The sequence below is a fragment of the Ascidiella aspersa genome, chromosome 3, assembly GCF_963924565.1.
Source record: "Ascidiella aspersa chromosome 3, kaAscAspe10.2, whole genome shotgun sequence".
Taxonomy (NCBI): domain Eukaryota; kingdom Metazoa; phylum Chordata; class Ascidiacea; order Phlebobranchia; family Ascidiidae; genus Ascidiella; species Ascidiella aspersa.
This window is the reverse complement of record NC_139449.1, coordinates 33110955-33127343: the sequence shown is the minus strand read 5'-3', so window position 1 is coordinate 33127343 and position 16389 is coordinate 33110955. Positions and strand designations below refer to the sequence as shown.

General features: G+C 34.5%; 2 protein-coding genes across 3 annotated transcripts in view; both read left to right on the top strand.

The window, feature by feature from the left end:
* LOC146162578 (uncharacterized) overlaps positions 1-12954 on the top strand; it is a 46537-nt gene extending 33583 nt beyond the window's left edge. Inside the window, exons 1-4 of one of the 2 annotated variants that reach the window (XM_083384689.1) lie at positions 2103-4577; positions 5975-6140; positions 7794-7940; positions 11990-12954. In XM_083384689.1, the coding sequence (XP_083240815.1) occupies positions 3909-4577; positions 5975-6140; positions 7794-7940; positions 11990-12747 (1740 nt within the window). In that variant the 5' untranslated portion in view covers positions 2103-3908 and the 3' untranslated portion in view covers positions 12748-12954. Of the gene's footprint in view, positions 1-2102; positions 4578-5974; positions 6141-7793; positions 7941-11989 lie in introns of those variants that run through there. The other variant, XM_083384688.1, reaches the window with a different exon arrangement.
* Positions 12955-15074: 2120 nt separating this feature from the next.
* On the top strand, positions 15075-16110 carry LOC146162577 (acyl-coenzyme A diphosphatase FITM2-like). Its single transcript, XM_083385433.1, has one exon. It carries the CDS (start codon positions 15117-15119, stop codon positions 16017-16019), a length of 903 nt encoding a protein of 300 aa, XP_083241559.1. The 5' UTR covers positions 15075-15116; the 3' UTR covers positions 16020-16110.
* The last annotated feature ends 279 nt before the right edge of the window (positions 16111-16389 follow it).

Sequence of the window (16389 nt, the reverse complement as noted above, 5' to 3'; positions counted from 1 at the left end):
ATTGTCCTAAAGTTGTTAGGTTTAGCAAGAAGACCTGTAACACACAATGCCCCAACGCCTGTTTCACTTCCTTCTCATGGAAGTCTTGAATTCTTCCTGATAAAGTTGAAGATGTTGGTGAATGAAATTAATAAGAACAAAACATAAATTCAAAACCAATTATGTTTTCCAGACAGATTTAAGCAGCCTTACTATAGATGCATTAGATGCATATTTTTCAAAATAAAAATCATTACTGCTTGTATTAGGATTAAAATAAAACCACTTTCTTGAGATTTATGTAAGACATAACAGAACTAAAACTTAGACAACCTACAGTAGATGGTCCTTTTTTCTACAACAGTCGTGCTATGAACTGCATCACTAAGAGACTTTAAGCCTACAAGGAACTGTAAATGGCTAATATAACAAACGTTACGCCCAATAGAAAATCTTTTTGCTCTAATAATCGAAAAGTGGGGTTCTATGTTTAGCATTCCTCTACAAAAAGTTTTTTACTACTAAGCTAAATACAACGATAGGATTCTTGCAAAACCAAATATTAGTAAAATTCCAAAGGATGCAATGTAAAAAGAGTGAAATAAGGCGCTTTGCCGGCATTTAGTGACTGTGTGCTAACTTTTTAGTAAAATTGCATTATTTTCTGGTTGGTTAAGAATAATCTGTTTAGCTTAGAATTTAGATGGGTTATGCATGCCACTCAAAATGCATTTTCTGCACGTTTTGGTTGTTTTCAAAGCGTTTTTTATGGAAAATTTAAATTAGACAATTTTAAAAAATGAGATGTGCTAGAAAAAACTAAAGGTATATTCGGAATCAGCCTGAAAATATATATCTAAGATAAAATACTTGCATACTCCTTTAAAAAAAAGCGAAAGTTTGTTGACCAGTGTTATTTATTTAACCTCGATTAGGTTTGGGGGGAGAGATTAATCTTAACATACCCTACAGGGCCCACAGTCATACCAATAAATGTCAAAAACAATGTGATAACATGTGCAACAACTGTCATTTGAAGCAGTTATGATACATGTCCAGGTTGTTGCCTAAAACTGCAATACATGTCCAGGTTGTTGCCTAAACCTAATGTTTTGCCAATATAATGATTTGCCATAACCAATACTTGACAATTACGCTATGCATGACCTCGCTGAATATTGGCCCAAAGTTGACCTTAAGTAACACTGTAGAGCAAAGTGACCATGGCCAGCATGTTTTACAGGGAATGTTACTTTTGCAACGTAATTGGGCGTGTGCCACAGTGACAAGCCTTATCTAAACTTTGCCACTCAGATGTACAATGACGCGCAACCAACGGTGGTAAAAATTAAATTATATCTCTTTCCACTACCCAAAATAAATGACAGAATTGGATATCCCATTTGGATTCAAATCCTAGGATTCAATATTCTACTACGAACATCCCCAACTACATGCCATTGCCATCCAAACCTAAATGTCTACCAATTGGCTCTGAGCCTCTGACTATCCTGTACACTAACACAAATATTTTGTGGTATTTACAAAAATCTATAACCGTTATTCGTATTTGTTTTAAGTTATTTCAAACCAGCTACCTAAGTTTGTACGAGTGCCCCTGAATCTGAAAAATGACAATACGATTTATTGCTAAAGTCATGGGCAGTAATATAAAAATGTTAGCGATTATAAACATATTGTTCAGGGCATTTAATTGCGATACCACACCAACATTTGGAAGAGAAGAACTATTGATTACATAAAATTAAAGAAAATATTCTTTCTTCATGTTGAATACCTAATGTCACCCACACATTATTGTCGGATAAGCGGAGGAATCTCAGGAATGCAAAGAAAGACTCAACTTTATTTTTTGCGGCTAGAGTTGGACTTGAGTTATTTTCAACTGACTCCCCAGCCCAGTTGTTTATAGATTAAAAATTTTAACATACATGGTCTTACAACACAGAAACACAAATGCTTTATATGAAATAAATTTTTAGTTGCAAGAACTGAAAGCAAGTGAGATATTGTGCGATCCTAAGAACTCGTTCATTGGAAAGGGGGCTTTTGGAGTCGTGATCTCGGGGAAGCACCCTGTATATAAACAAGTGGCCATCAAGTGCTTTAGTGTGAATGGAGAGGAGACACAGACCATCATTGAAAGGTAAGAGCAATTTGTAAATAACCTTTATTTGAAGTAGGTGAATTTCAAGTTTGTGGCACATAAAAAAAGGGATATTTTGTAATTTGTATGATTGTAATTTAACTGTTTTTTAGAGCAACGATATATATGCATTTAAGGCGCCGAACTTTCAAACTTCCGAAAGTTTTTTTAAATCAGTCCAAACTACAAAAAAAAATATGTTTTATGGATAATCAACAACAAAACACAACAGTACTTGTGAAACAGATTTAGTACTTCCTTAAGTTATTATTGAGACAACATGGTGTGTCTCTCAGAATTTTGTCTTGTGAAATTGCAAATACGCGCTAAATGCTGAAGGACAATATACAGTGGAGATCTACTCAGCTCATAACAAAAAAGTGGTCAGTCAGTAAACAAAACACGCTTATTTATTCACAATACTTAGTTAGAACGGCATTTAAGTTATACTTGACAAATCGTAGCATATTTGGAGACCTGGCGAGCAGAGAAAGCTCAGAATTTTTGTGGCATATCTGAAGTAATAAATTTTGACAATACTTTTTGAAAGAACTTTTCATAGTTGATAGTTTCAGAGTATTTATGGTGCTTTAGGGGGGAATCTTACTTCAAAACATGTAAGTACCAGATGCATCAATAAATTTTAAATTTCTGTTAATGGCCACAAAAGACGGATAAAAATTTACATTGGCAGGTTGTATTTTGCAAGTTCAGCACATCGGTTAATATATCTGCTCTGCAAGTGCGAACCGATATTTCCACAGGCTGTATGTTTTGCACATTATTGTAGTGAACTGTACTAGTGATGGCGCATCTTTGTAATAGTTTTTCAGAATTGAAATTTACAAATTAATTGTGCTTGTAACTAGGTCAAATTTCAGGGTGCTTTAACTCCCTGCCAAAAACGCTCTGCACACCCACGATCGGCACCTATGTATGCATTCATTTTAATTCACTGAGTTTTTTAAAGAGGGTTGTTTCAAATGTTGATAAGTGTAACGTAGCCTGTTATGAAAGTGGCTAGGTTCCTAGCTACGTCTCACGCTGCCTCTGCTTTCAAGGTGTAACACCGATCGTGGTCTAAGTATCCACAGAAACTGTAAAACCTTTAACGAATTACTTTATTTTGAGATTTTGAGTGAAGCAATCACAAACAGTTTTCAAACCGTGTCCATATAGCCCACAGTGGCACCACCAAAAACGAGGAAGGAAAACATCGAACCAGTACCAAAAGTTTGGTCAACAATACTTTAAAAATAAATCAGGAATTCAGTTTAACTAAGTCACTTATGTGGTAACCAAGAATTAGTAAAAATGCAATGTATCTTACCGGGTTATCAACAGTTTCAGGCATTAACAGTTCACTGCATTTACAGCCACAATTGACATACATGTGTAGTATACAAACAAAAAACACTTAACTTTAATAAACTTATCTTTGTGGTTTACTTTTACTTAACACCTTTAAGTATACATTCACGAGTCAACAACAAGCAAAATAACTCTTAAGGAATTTAACTGAAACAGCTTAAAAATATGACGGAACAAATTGATAGAATTTCACGATTCGCAACCATGCATCAAATGTAGTATTTTCACAGTAGGGGGCGAGGAGAAATTATTACAATAAGTAAAGTGTAGTTAAATTTGGTAAAAGGTAGAAAGTAAGCAGTGGCGTTAATGTAAAAATTAGAATATATACATGCTTATTTAACTTTTAACAGTAAATTGTTTTTATTTTAGCTTTAAAGATGAGTCTGAAATGCTTCAGAGAGCTAACCATGAAAATGTAGCTCGTGTTCACGGATGGGCCAAGTGGCATCTTTCGCTGGGGCTTGTCATGCAATATTATGAGGGGGGGAATCTTGGGTCTTTGCTGTTTAACAAGCGTTGTGATATGGGGCCTTTATTACGGCTTCGAATCGCTTTAGAAATCTCAAAATGTCTTGTATTTTTGCACAACTTTTCTCCAGAGAAATCCCTTATCCATGGCGATTTAAAACCAGATAATGTTTTGCTAACTTATGACTTGCACTGTAAGTTGGCTGATTTTGGTGGGGCTAGACTTGTTAACCAAACAGGAATAACAACATCTATGGGAATTCCCCAATCCAATGCATTTACCCCACTCTTTGCAGCACCTGAGGTGTTAAGTAGTGACCATCCAATCAAACCAAACAAAAAGCATGATGTGTACAGTTATGGCATGTTACTGTATGTCGTATTGGCTCGTGAATATCCTTTTAGTGGGCAAGGGAATATATATAACCTATTGAACAAAATTATTAATGGGATCCATCCTGATTGCTCGGCTATAGAGCGCTATAAGAGAACCCTTTCTCTGTCTGAACAACCTATCATCTCATGCCTTGAATCACTTATGCTGAGGTGCTGGGTTCAATCTCCACACAACAGACCAACCATGATTCAGGTTAGTACTGTCCTAAATCTGAAAATAACATCCTAAATAATTGCCAAATAGTATACATATTTACTTAAAATAAATTTTAAGCCACTTACAGAAGAAGGTAGCATTGTATAAATGTGACTTTGCAGCCCTGGTTTATCGTGCTTGAGCCGGAGCCTATGCTTGTTAACACTGGCTCTCCAGCCCTGGTCTTTAAGGCACATTAAAAAATGTTTCATCATAAAACTCAATTAACCGTGAAAGAAACATGTCTAATTTTATGTGCCATTGCTTTATGTTATTTCATGAAAATAAAATAAAAATATTTGGGCTACTCTAACCACCTTGTCAAAACATTGCTAGAATTACAACTAATTTATTGATTTTTTAGGATTTTTGGTTTCTAATGCAGCCCCCTGTAAAAACAATTGCCTTCCCCTGATGTAGCCCCCTGTAAAAGAATTGTCTACCCCTGATGTAGCCCCCTGTAAAAATAATTGTCAACCCCTAATGTAGCCCCCTGTAAAACCAATATACTACCCCTCTAAAAAATTGCCTAATCCTTATACAGATTCATGTAAAAATAATTGCCTCCCCATGTAAAAATAATTGCCTTCCCCTAGTGTAGCCCCCTGTAAAAACAATTGTCGACCATTGACGTAACCCTCTGAAAAAGAATTGCCTTCCCCTGATGTAGCCCCTTGTAAAAACGATTGTCTACCCCTGATGTAGCCCTCTGTAAAAAAATTGACCACGCCTTATAAAGCTTCATGTAAAAACAATTTACTATCCCTGTAAAAATAATAGCCTCCCCCTGTAAAAATAATTGTCCCCCTCTGACATAGCCCCCTGTAAAAATAATTGTCGACCCCTGACGTAGCCCTCTGAAAAAGAATTGCCTTCCCCCGATGTAGCCCCCTGTAAAAAAATTGCCTCTCTTGATGTAGCCCCCCGTAAAAATAATTGTCGACCCCTGATGTAGCCCCCTGTAAAAAAATTGACTACCCCTTATAAAGCTTCATGTAAAAACAATTTACTATCCCTGTAAAAATAATAGCCTCCCCCTAATGTAGCCCCCTGTAAAAACAATTGTCGACCATTGACGTAACCCTCTGAAAAATAATTGCCTTCCCCTAATGTAGCCCCCTGTAAAAAAAATTGACTACCCCTTATAAAGCTTCATGTAAAAACAATTTACTATCCCTGTAAAAATAATAGCCTCCCCCTAATGTCCCCCCCTGTAAAAACAATTTACTACCCCTGAAAAAATAATTGCCTTCCCCCGATGTAGCCCTCTGAAAATGAATTGCCTTCCCCTGATGTAGCCCCCTGTAAAAAAATTGCCTGCCCCTTATATAGCCCCCTGTAAAAACAATTTACTACCCCTGAAAGAATAATTGTCTTCTCCTCATTTTGCTCAGGTGCAAAATGAACTGCAGCAAATGTTCGACCAGCAAAGTTCAGGGTTGGTTCTTGAGCAGATAACCAGTGCAGTGAAACAGCTCAAACTTAAGCCTAAATCATCAAAACTGAAGCAAGATGTTCCACTTGACAGATTCATCACACACACTGCTAAATTTGATGAAGGTACCTTTCTTATTTTTTACTCCAAAATAATGTTACATAAAATCAAGTTTACAAAAAGAGGGATTTGTTCAGGCTGGCAGAATCTTGCCAGAATGTCGTGACAGGCATTTTGGCCCAAATTCTTCGGGATTTTTTAGCTCGTTTCTTAAAGTTAAATGCTGTGTTACCCTATTGATTGTAACAGCTTGCAATATTTAGCCGATAAACAAGGCTAGTAACCAAGGAGTCAAACCGGAACCGAACCTAAACTTAATGAACTGGTTTTAGGTCAATTTTTTCCATGTATAAAATCTCACAATTTCTGTTTATCAGAAATTTGTTGTTTTCTGATTTTGTAATTAACAAAAGTGCTCAGTTGTACCAGAATGAAAATAGCTGGACAATGTTCTTTGTTTATCACATTATTTAGTCAAACTTTTCATTACTAATTCTAAAACGTATGAAGTCTTTAAACGTTCCTGAATTAAATGTTTCTGTTGAAAACCAAACACTTTGTAGCAATAGCGACAAACCTGAATAATTTTTTTTTTATATTTAAACTGTAATAAATGTTGAAGTGATTGTTCCCTTCTCTCTAAACCCTTCAACTATAGCAACTATCAAATAAAAAAATTCAAAATAAGGTTTATAACTTGAATTAGAGACAAACCCCAAAATATCCAGACAGAAGGAAATCCTGATTCAAATTCTTGCTACAGTTGGTAAGCTGATAAAAGGAGGTGCTACTCATGATGTTAAGCACTTTATTTAACCTAGGAACATAAATTACATGAACAGCTCTTAATACAATATAACTACTGTTTATAGTCTATAGATGCAATATTGTGGTGCCCAAATTATTGGGGTTGATGCTGTCTGGACGCTTAAATTGCAAGGTAATTAGTTACAACAAGAGTCCGGTTTCAGAAGTGCGAAACTACTTAAAAAAAAGTATTTTATTTTGACTTGGTGGCTTCAACAGGGCTGGGGTATGGTAGAGCATTGTTTGTTAAACTGGTGAATGGTTCACCCCTTAGAGAATGATTTTTCAAGGGTGAACAAACAAATAGGGGTGAATGAGAGGTAAATTAATTATTTATCTTTTGATATTTTCTGGTAAAGTTTTGCTATGAAAAATAGATTGGATGATTACATTTTTGTTTTCATACATTTGTGTCTATGAAGTAGGTTTTTTAATTACAGAACATAGCCGTAGTGTAAATTGTAAACATGCAAATATTATAAAACCTCATTATGTGTAATATGGTCAAATTGTTTTTGCATTTTAGTGAATGGAATGCAGCATTCTGTGGTAGGGGTGAAACTAAAAAAGTACTTAAAATATGGTGTGCTTATTTGACTACATAAACTCTACATACTGTAATACTTTTCACAGTTATGCATGAGCTATTGGTTTATTTATTGTATAAAATGATTTCTTATTTTAATATTTGTTTGTACAAACCTGCGAACTGGTTGGTAGAATGTGATTATGCCTCTGCCTGAATCCTGATACACAGGTCTTCAATTAAAAAAATGCCCTTGAAAAACATCAAAAATATAAATGCACGCAAAATTTTGTCACCACAGTACGTGATGTGCTTTTGTGTTTTAAAGTTATTTATTTTACTTTTAGTAACCCATTTAACAAAATGCTCAAACTCAAATTTGCAGGGTTTCAACCACCACCCACCTCAGAAACGAACACTGTCATCAGGCCTGTGCGAAATGTCGAACCAATCGGGCATGCTGAACCATCTGAACCTGCCAGACCCCTCCAAAAAGTCAAACGATCTCTGGAAGAAATGTTGAATTCTAAAGGTAAGATATATTTGCTATTAAGTGTTTTTTATATCTATTCCATCGCTGCATGTTCCAAAACAAACCACAAATGTGTAAAAGACCAAGGCAACTTTATTTAAGAAAAATTCTGCAGTTACACCTAGAATGAATCTGAGGTATTAAGCTTTTTTATATTAACTGTTTATGTCACCCTTGCTAACTGCAGTATTCTGTTTTGAAAGAAAGTAGTTAAAAATATTTTTGCACCTTTGTGATTTATTTTGATATCTAAATAAATAGTATGCCCCCTTTTCATATTGTTTTAAATCATTTGCATCATGTCAGAAAAAGCACTTAGACCATAGAATACTAATTACATAGAAGGCTCACTGCCTCATTTGCATACTGTTCCGCATGAATGACACTTACTTCGGTCGTGAATGTAAATAAGCTTTGGCATCAAAATTTGTTGTATTGTGTATTGGGTTTTCATCACTGACGTTCAGAACTAATTTTGTCTACTAATTAAGATGAAAATTAGGCTTTTACCATCGTAAAGGCCTCTCCATACAACTAACGATCGTATAAAATGCATACGCTATCGTTGCGGTCACCTACACCTGTGCGGTAACGAATCTGGAAACACACAATAAGACCCAAAAAGCAAAAATACCTAAAGCAGAAATATCTATAAAACCATTGTATTAAGACCATCCACATAATACAGCCAAATGCGCAGTAATATCCAGTACAGCATAAGATCAAAATCCTGTCAATAAGACCTAAATCTGTCGGAATTAGGCCAAAATTCATGGAAATCAGGCCTAAATTCATCGAAATTAGTCCTAAATTCATCCAAATAAGGCCTAAATTCAGCGGAATAAGGCCTAAAAATATAGGACTTATTTTGTTTAGACGGTACTAATACCATTAGGTATTAGTCCTATTTTGGCCTTATTCCCAATTGTGTTTTATTCTGACGTTGGTGTTGTTCTTGCCTCGGTCTTATGGCTGGAGTCCAACGAACCTAATTTTGGTTTTGCGTAGTTATTTTGCTACAATTAAAAAATAATAAGACCCAAAAAGCAAAAATACCTAAAGCAGAAAAATCTATAAAACCATTGTATTAAGACCATCCACATAATACAGCCAAATGCGCAGTAATAGATTTATGTGCAAATAAACTGTTATAATAATGATTTAAATATTATGTTTTTTGTATATTATTTTACATGGCTCTTTCTTATTTTGTTGGCATATCTCTGCTTAAACCTGCAGGATGGTTATTTACCTTTTTATAAAAACATTTTCAAAATGCATTTTACTAAAACTGTGTCCCAAAACCCTTGTAAACAGCATAACAATAAAAAACAGTCACTGTTTCGCTATTTGTATAATCAAATTTAGCCATTTCATTCAGAGTTTCATTAAACTTGCTAAAACGACTGCTAAAAAGTATGTCAATTATTACTTCATTAAAATTAATTTTATCAGCTTTTTTGTTGCATTCTATGCTAAAAGTAAAACACATATAATTAAAAAATATGAGCACCACTCAGCAGGCATCTTTAGATGTCAATTTTCTTTTTCCAACCTGAAAAGAAAGGCTGAATTCAATGTTGTTTCATTTTCAGGTGCACAAAACTTGAATAATTGGATGCAAGTCTTTGTAGTTTGTGGAGACTTTGTGTATACAGTATCCAGCAACATATACTAACATTTCACTCTCAGCTTTATTTATAGAATAGGATTGTAAAACTGTATCTTCTTCTTTGTTTTTGACAATATCATTGGTTCAATGTTAAAGTTGCTTTGCAGTTTCCAATTGTGTTAAAGTTAAAAATAACTTATCAGCATTACAGCAAAATTTCGGATATTGTGATATTATACAACCCGGTTGATTTTTTCTAAAAAATAACTGCAACCAACCCGTAATTACTTCATAGGCTAGAAGGGAAGCTGAATCTCTTCCAGCCGGACATGAGACACAAAGCTGGGGTAGTGTTGCTTCTGGTGTTAGCTTGATTAGTGGTTGTAATTCCACTTCTTGGGGAACGTTAAGCGGTTCGGCTATTACCTCAATTGTCAGTTCGATACCGTACTTGACATGTTCTTATTATTAAACTGACAAAATAAACATAGATAGAATTAGAAAAGTATGTGCATTAACTGCAACGCTGAATAAAATACGCTAAAACGCGAAAATAATACGCAGGTCAACAAACAACATAAATACTCTGTAATTGCCGCCAGGGCTGCCACTCTCAAATTAAAAATAACACTAGATTGGACCATAAAAAAACACTAGATCCGGAGAAAAACCACTAGATTGTTATCGCGACAACATATTGCCTTTTTTATGTTGATTTAACATCTCCAGACGTTTAATCAATGTAAAAACAGACTATTTTTTAAGTCTTTGTGCCATAATTGCGTTATTAAAGCTACTATTTGCTAAATATACACAACAAAAGCTCTGCTTTTATTACCGTTTTTTGACAGTGACAGTGGTTTTGAGTTTGGCAGTATTATTCTTTTATGCTTAACACTGTCTTTGTACGGTACATTAAACGCCACTTGTGTTTGGTTGTTTTAACTTTATATAGCAAGCTTGGCATATTGCTGAATATCTCTATGAGTCTTGTCCGGTTTCAGTCAGGTTTTAAACTGTCATTATTCAACTAATTCACGGTTAAACAGGCGATAAAAACTTGTTTTTCGTGGTGGAGTTACGTCACACTCCGACTATGATATCAATTGAACTGCAAAGTACAATAAAAGGGCCAATCGCCAAGATTGGGTTTGGGCCCTGGAGGCAGTTCTATCCACTACAAATGAGTATAACTGACCCTGGGGGTCCTAGCCAGAGATTGCCAAAAATTCCTCCCTAAAGGTCGACTTTTTGAAAGAATTTGTTTTTTTTTTGCCGGCTAATTATCAGCTTTCCTATATACCCTATCTAGACCTGCTCCTTCCTCTCACTCCCCTCTTCTCCCTTTAGCACCTTTGGTTGGCAAGCGGTGATTAAATAGGCCCACACCCTACAGTGCAGCACTACAGCTGTACAAACTTCTAAATATAGTCTGCTGTACGACACTAACAGTAATCAGTATAGAAACTTGTTATTAACAAGCATCGAGCCATCGACGATCGCAAAACATGATCAGGCTTTCACATTTGAAAAAGGGAATTTTTCATTCACTTTACCCTTTTTAACAATGGAAGCCGGGAAATAACCTAAAGTTTATTACTCAATTTCAAGATAATAAAAACCACTAGATTCTCCAAGAAAACCACTAGATTATTTCAAAAACCACTAAATCTAGTGGAAAACCACTAGGAGTGGCAGCCTTGGCCGAAACCTGTTTTTTTAACAAATCGTGTCAGTGTTACTCATGCGTGACGAGACCCAGTGAGCCTTCTATGTAATTAGTATTTTATGCTTAGACCAGCCAAGCTTCATAAATTTGTTGAAAATATATTGAATAATCACATTCTTTTTAATAAAATCAAGGTTTTGACAAATGCATAATTTTTTTGTTTTAAACATTTAACTCACTTATCAATTCGTAAAAATAACCAAATGTAGATGTTTGTTTGAGCCCTTTTAATAAAAAAATACTTGTGGTATGCCGTGATTAAATTTTTATAGTTGCCATTCTAGATTATTTTAGCCTCTGTAGATGTTTTGGTTTGAACATAGATGTAGGATTTTACAAGAATATTATTAAATAATTTTTTAGAATAATATTAAAAGTATATTGAATAATCTAAATTGGTGACAGATTCACTATCGAGAATTAATATTTTAGTAACTTTATAAGTTTACAATTTTTGCTGATTGAAATATAATTACAATAATGAGTTATTATTAATAATGTTCAGTAAAATGTGTTTGAAACAAAAATGTTAAATCTGAAGCTTGAAGCGAGAACCTTTATGCAAATTTATATAAGCTTTAAATGTTGATATTTTGTCCAAGTTGAATATTTTCAAATTTTGTTTTTAATTTTTTGTGTTTCCAGATTTAGTTTATTGTAATTAAAATTATTGGAAGAAAAAATGGCAACTATGTTTAATAAATTCAGACGGAGATAAATCTGCCCTCGACCTTGTCCAACTATATGTGACCTTGGTGCGAACAGAAAAGTATGAAGAAGCAAATCGAGGCGCGGTTGACCTTCAACAGCTCATCCAAGGTCAAGTGGAAACAACAGCGGAAGAATTTCGAAAACTTGGAATTAAACTAAAAGAAGAGAAGAAATATTTGGAATCGGTTTTATTTTTGCAAATATATTCAATTATTTCCGCAAATTGGGAAAATCCGAAGAAAGCAGTGGAGGAAATTATGTTTTGTGCTTGGGAGTTGAAGAAGACAAATAAACAGATGATTGAAAGTGACGTCACAATGAAGCCCATTGTGCGCCCCGTGCTTCCACTGATGCGTGACCTGCAGCTGAAGATCGAGACAAATAAAAATGTTGAAGAAAAGTTTCAGGTTTTAAACTTGGCTCGGTGTTTGCATCGCATCGGATATAGCGAACATTTAATCGATGAACACGAAAGTAAGGAGCGAACTTTGAAGAAAGCAATTTCTTCACTAGAAAAAACTTTCGGCCTCGAAGCTTCCAAGCATTGGGTTTACGCTTCCTGTTTATACAACATCGGTCAAGTGTGTTGGGAAACCTCGCGGTTCACTGATGCGGTGAAATATTTCGAGAAAGCTCTGGAAGCAAACAAGAAAGCCGAGGATTCAAGTGAAGAAGAAAAGAAGGAATTTATTGAAAAAACTGAAAACAATTTGAGAAAATGCAAAACAAAACTTGAAAAGTGTAAAATAATGTGAAGTTGTAAAACTTTAGCTTTTTTAACTTTGGTTGTTTTTTACAAAAAATTAAAATGGTGAATATTTTTTTGTAAAAGGCTTTGAGTCTGTTCAATTGCAAATCAAGCAAAGTAACAATTGGTTTTGAATATCTTATTTTATGTTAAACAAAGTTGTAAAAAATCAAATTGTTTTTTTGTTGTTTGATTTCAAATCTTTGTTAAAATACAAATTAGAAAATGAGTGAAAAAATTGTTTGATTTTGTTGCTTAAGTAATAATAGTTTAAAATCAGGGTTTAGTTTAAATTCAGGCAGAAGTTTTAAAAAGAAAAAGAGCTAAACTACTTCAGGAAAAGACAAAATAGCAAATCGATAGTTTTTGAAGAAAAAAAATTGTTGCAAAATTCAAATAAAAGTTCCCATAAAAAAACAAGTTTACAATACTTAATTACCGCTTACCACGTTATTATAATTAACTTTTATTATTACAAGGGGCACTATAAAATGTGTTATTAAATTAAAACAAAATATTATATCGAAAATCAGCATTGATTCCCGATGGTTATACTTTTGTTGACTTAAATGTAGACGTCTTATCTAGCTTAAAATCTGAACAAATCGATCAATTTAACTTTGCACTGCTATTTTTTTGCGAAACTTGTAGGCTGCCCTATGTTTAACTATAATAGTACCAAGTTTGGTTAACTGTAATGCACCTTGGTTGTTTTGTTTATTGTGTGTGAGCGTTTGCTTGCTGTACAAAAATATTGACGTGGAAATTTTAGCAAGAGAACCACACACATTGTTTTAAGATATCTATGAGCCGCAGCGGCCGAGTAAATTATAATTTAATGGTTGAGTAGTTCCATATGAGCCCACGATTGTAAAGTTTGTAAACGTGCTGTAAGTTAGTAAACTCAGCAGCTTTCGTTGTTCTACTGCAGTGGTTCTCAACCTTTTTTTCACCGCGTACCACCTCGAGGTTCTATGATCTCGTTGCGTTCCAACAAATTATCGAAAAACTCAACTTTAATCAAAATGTATATAGGATTATTAACAGTGGCGGATTATCTAATTAGTTAGCCCGGAAATTTCGAAACAAATTCGGCCCACTAATCTTGAAAAAGTTTTCCTTTTTTACTTTGCAAGATACCGGTAGTCAGGTTTTGTGATTCTTTGTTGTTTTTCTAGGTCATAAAATAAATTTGTTATAAAATAAAATAAAATAATAATTCCTATCAATGATGAAGCATAAAAGATTTAACTATACATTCATAACTATGAATGTATAGTTTTTTACAATAGAAAAAAATGCTAAACTTTTTCGTAAAACTGTAATTTTATTTAAAAACATATAGCGTACAGCGTACCACCCAAAATGACTTCACGTACCACTAGTGGTACGCGTACCACAGGTTGAGAACCACTGTTCTACTGTATAATAATTTGCTTTTTCGACATCAGGGTAAGATCACATGTTTACCATCCTACTTAGTCTAAATTGTATGGCGCGAATGCGTCAGACGAGTGCTTCTATAAATAATTTGTTGACCTAAAGTTGTTTCGGCCTGAAATCGTGATGTCACCATTTCTGTAACAAAATATATGATTTTACAAGTGACTAGACTAACAAATCTCGCGGTTTGCTGAATGCCTCTCTTTCTAAGTGTCTGTAAAATGTGTGACATAGTTTTCATGTAAAGCTTTATACAAATTTAAGGGCACTCTGTCAGTACTTTTTTTGGTGGCATTATTGTTTGAAAAAAATGATGACATCTATTTTTTTACTGCATGGTCCCCGGATTTTTTCACTACTGGGAAACGGAATTTAAAAATGAAAATTCCCGGGATTCCCGATGAAAAAATTATTCCTAAAATTTCGTCATTATGACGTTTAAAATATTTTATGTTAGCTCCAAAGATTTAATTAAGATCATTTATGTTCTGTAGTCTTGCTTCTGCAATCTTACAAGACCTTCTCGTATTGAAGTCAGCACCCTTTTTTGTTTTTATTCAATAAAAAGTGCATTTTTTGGTAGAATAAATTTAGTTAGTTTTTTTGCCACTGCTAGGCAATGACTTTAACAGGGTTGGTAGTAGTTTTTTTCTTTATATCAGTCAAAAACGAAAATTTATTTTAAGTTTTCCTATGTTGCTGCTGAATAACCGGGATTAAAAAATAAATTTCCCGAGATTCGGGATTGTTAGTTCGCGGGAGATCCTGGGAATTTTCGTTGAAACATTCCCGGAGAGGAACCCTAGCATGGTTCATCAGAACTTTTAAACTCGTTGTTGAGATTGTCGAATATTTCTGTAAAACTCTTGACTTTTTTATACATAGAAAATAATAGCAGAGCAGATACAAAAAAATTGTAAATAAAACTAGGAAATGGTTTCAAGAGATGCGACTACGGCTACCACAATGCCTTGTGAAGGTTGGGTGCAATCAGTGTCAAACTTTATTATAAGATCTCGATATTTCAAGATACCTCAGTCCTTTAAGGTTTTGTTTCTATGGTTTGGTGTGCTGATAGTATCACTATTATGCAATTACATTGAGGTGCCAAAAAGTTACTTCTCACAAAAAAGAAATGCCCTGAACATGTATTTTGTCAAGCTGGCCTGGGGATGGACTTTTTCTATTACTGGTCTCTATATGTTGGTCACCTCTTATGTATATGGATGTGGCTCATGGAAAAAATCGATTTTTCATTCTCTGGCGCGATTGGCAGTTGGGACACTGGTCTGGTATTTCTGGGTCAATGTGGTCTTTCACTTTGTTGAAAATCTAACTGGAGTCTGCGTCAAAGATGGCTCACCAACGCTGGATATTACAAGCAAACAGGAATGTGTCAAACTGAAGGAAGGACATGTTTGGGATGCAGTTGATATTTCTGGACACTGTTTCTTGCTCACATTTTGTATTCTGTTCATTCGGTCAGAAGTCGACATTCAGTTGAACTGGAACCAAATACCCACCCACGCCGCTCAGTATAAATCGATAGGAACAAAACAGTTGGTCAGTTTAAAGGCTACTTACAGAACAATGCTACCCTTTGTTCAGGGTTTGTTTGTTGCCAACTGTTTGTTGGTTCTCCTTTGGGAGTTTATGCTTCTAATGACATGCATCTACTTTCACACTTTTTACAGTAAGGCTTTTGGTGCAGCGATCGGAATATTTTCGTGGATGGTTACGTACAATGAATGGTACAAAAGCAAATATTTTCCAGCCTTACCTGGATGTGGACCTCTTAGTAACATCTTTAACAAGAGTAAACTCAAAAGTTCGTGACTAATTTCCCCAAAAAATATGTTATCTGTTACAAGATAACTTTTTTTGATTTTAAATCGCTAATCTATTTATATGGTTGTTTTTCAAATAAAATGTTCAAGGTATTGCTTTGAATTTGAAAATTCTGTATGAAATTGTATGAATTAAGTCAATGACTTGACATGACTTAAGTTAACCTTGACTTGACTTAAGTCATTTTGGTCAAATTTCTTACTTTGACTGAAGTCTTTTGAACAAAGGACTTGACTTGGACTTAAGTCAAATGACTTTGGTTGAAATTAGAAGTTTAATTGTTGCACATAAAACGGTCAGATTGTTACATATTGTTTTATTTTATTTTTTAGTTCACTTATTCTCCTAACCCTAAGAC

Bases quoted from the DNA above. Each gene is read 5' to 3' on its own strand.
- LOC146162577 (XM_083385433.1), top strand. From the start codon at position 15,117: ATGGTTTCAAGAGATGCGACTACGGCTACCACAATGCCTTGTGAAGGT.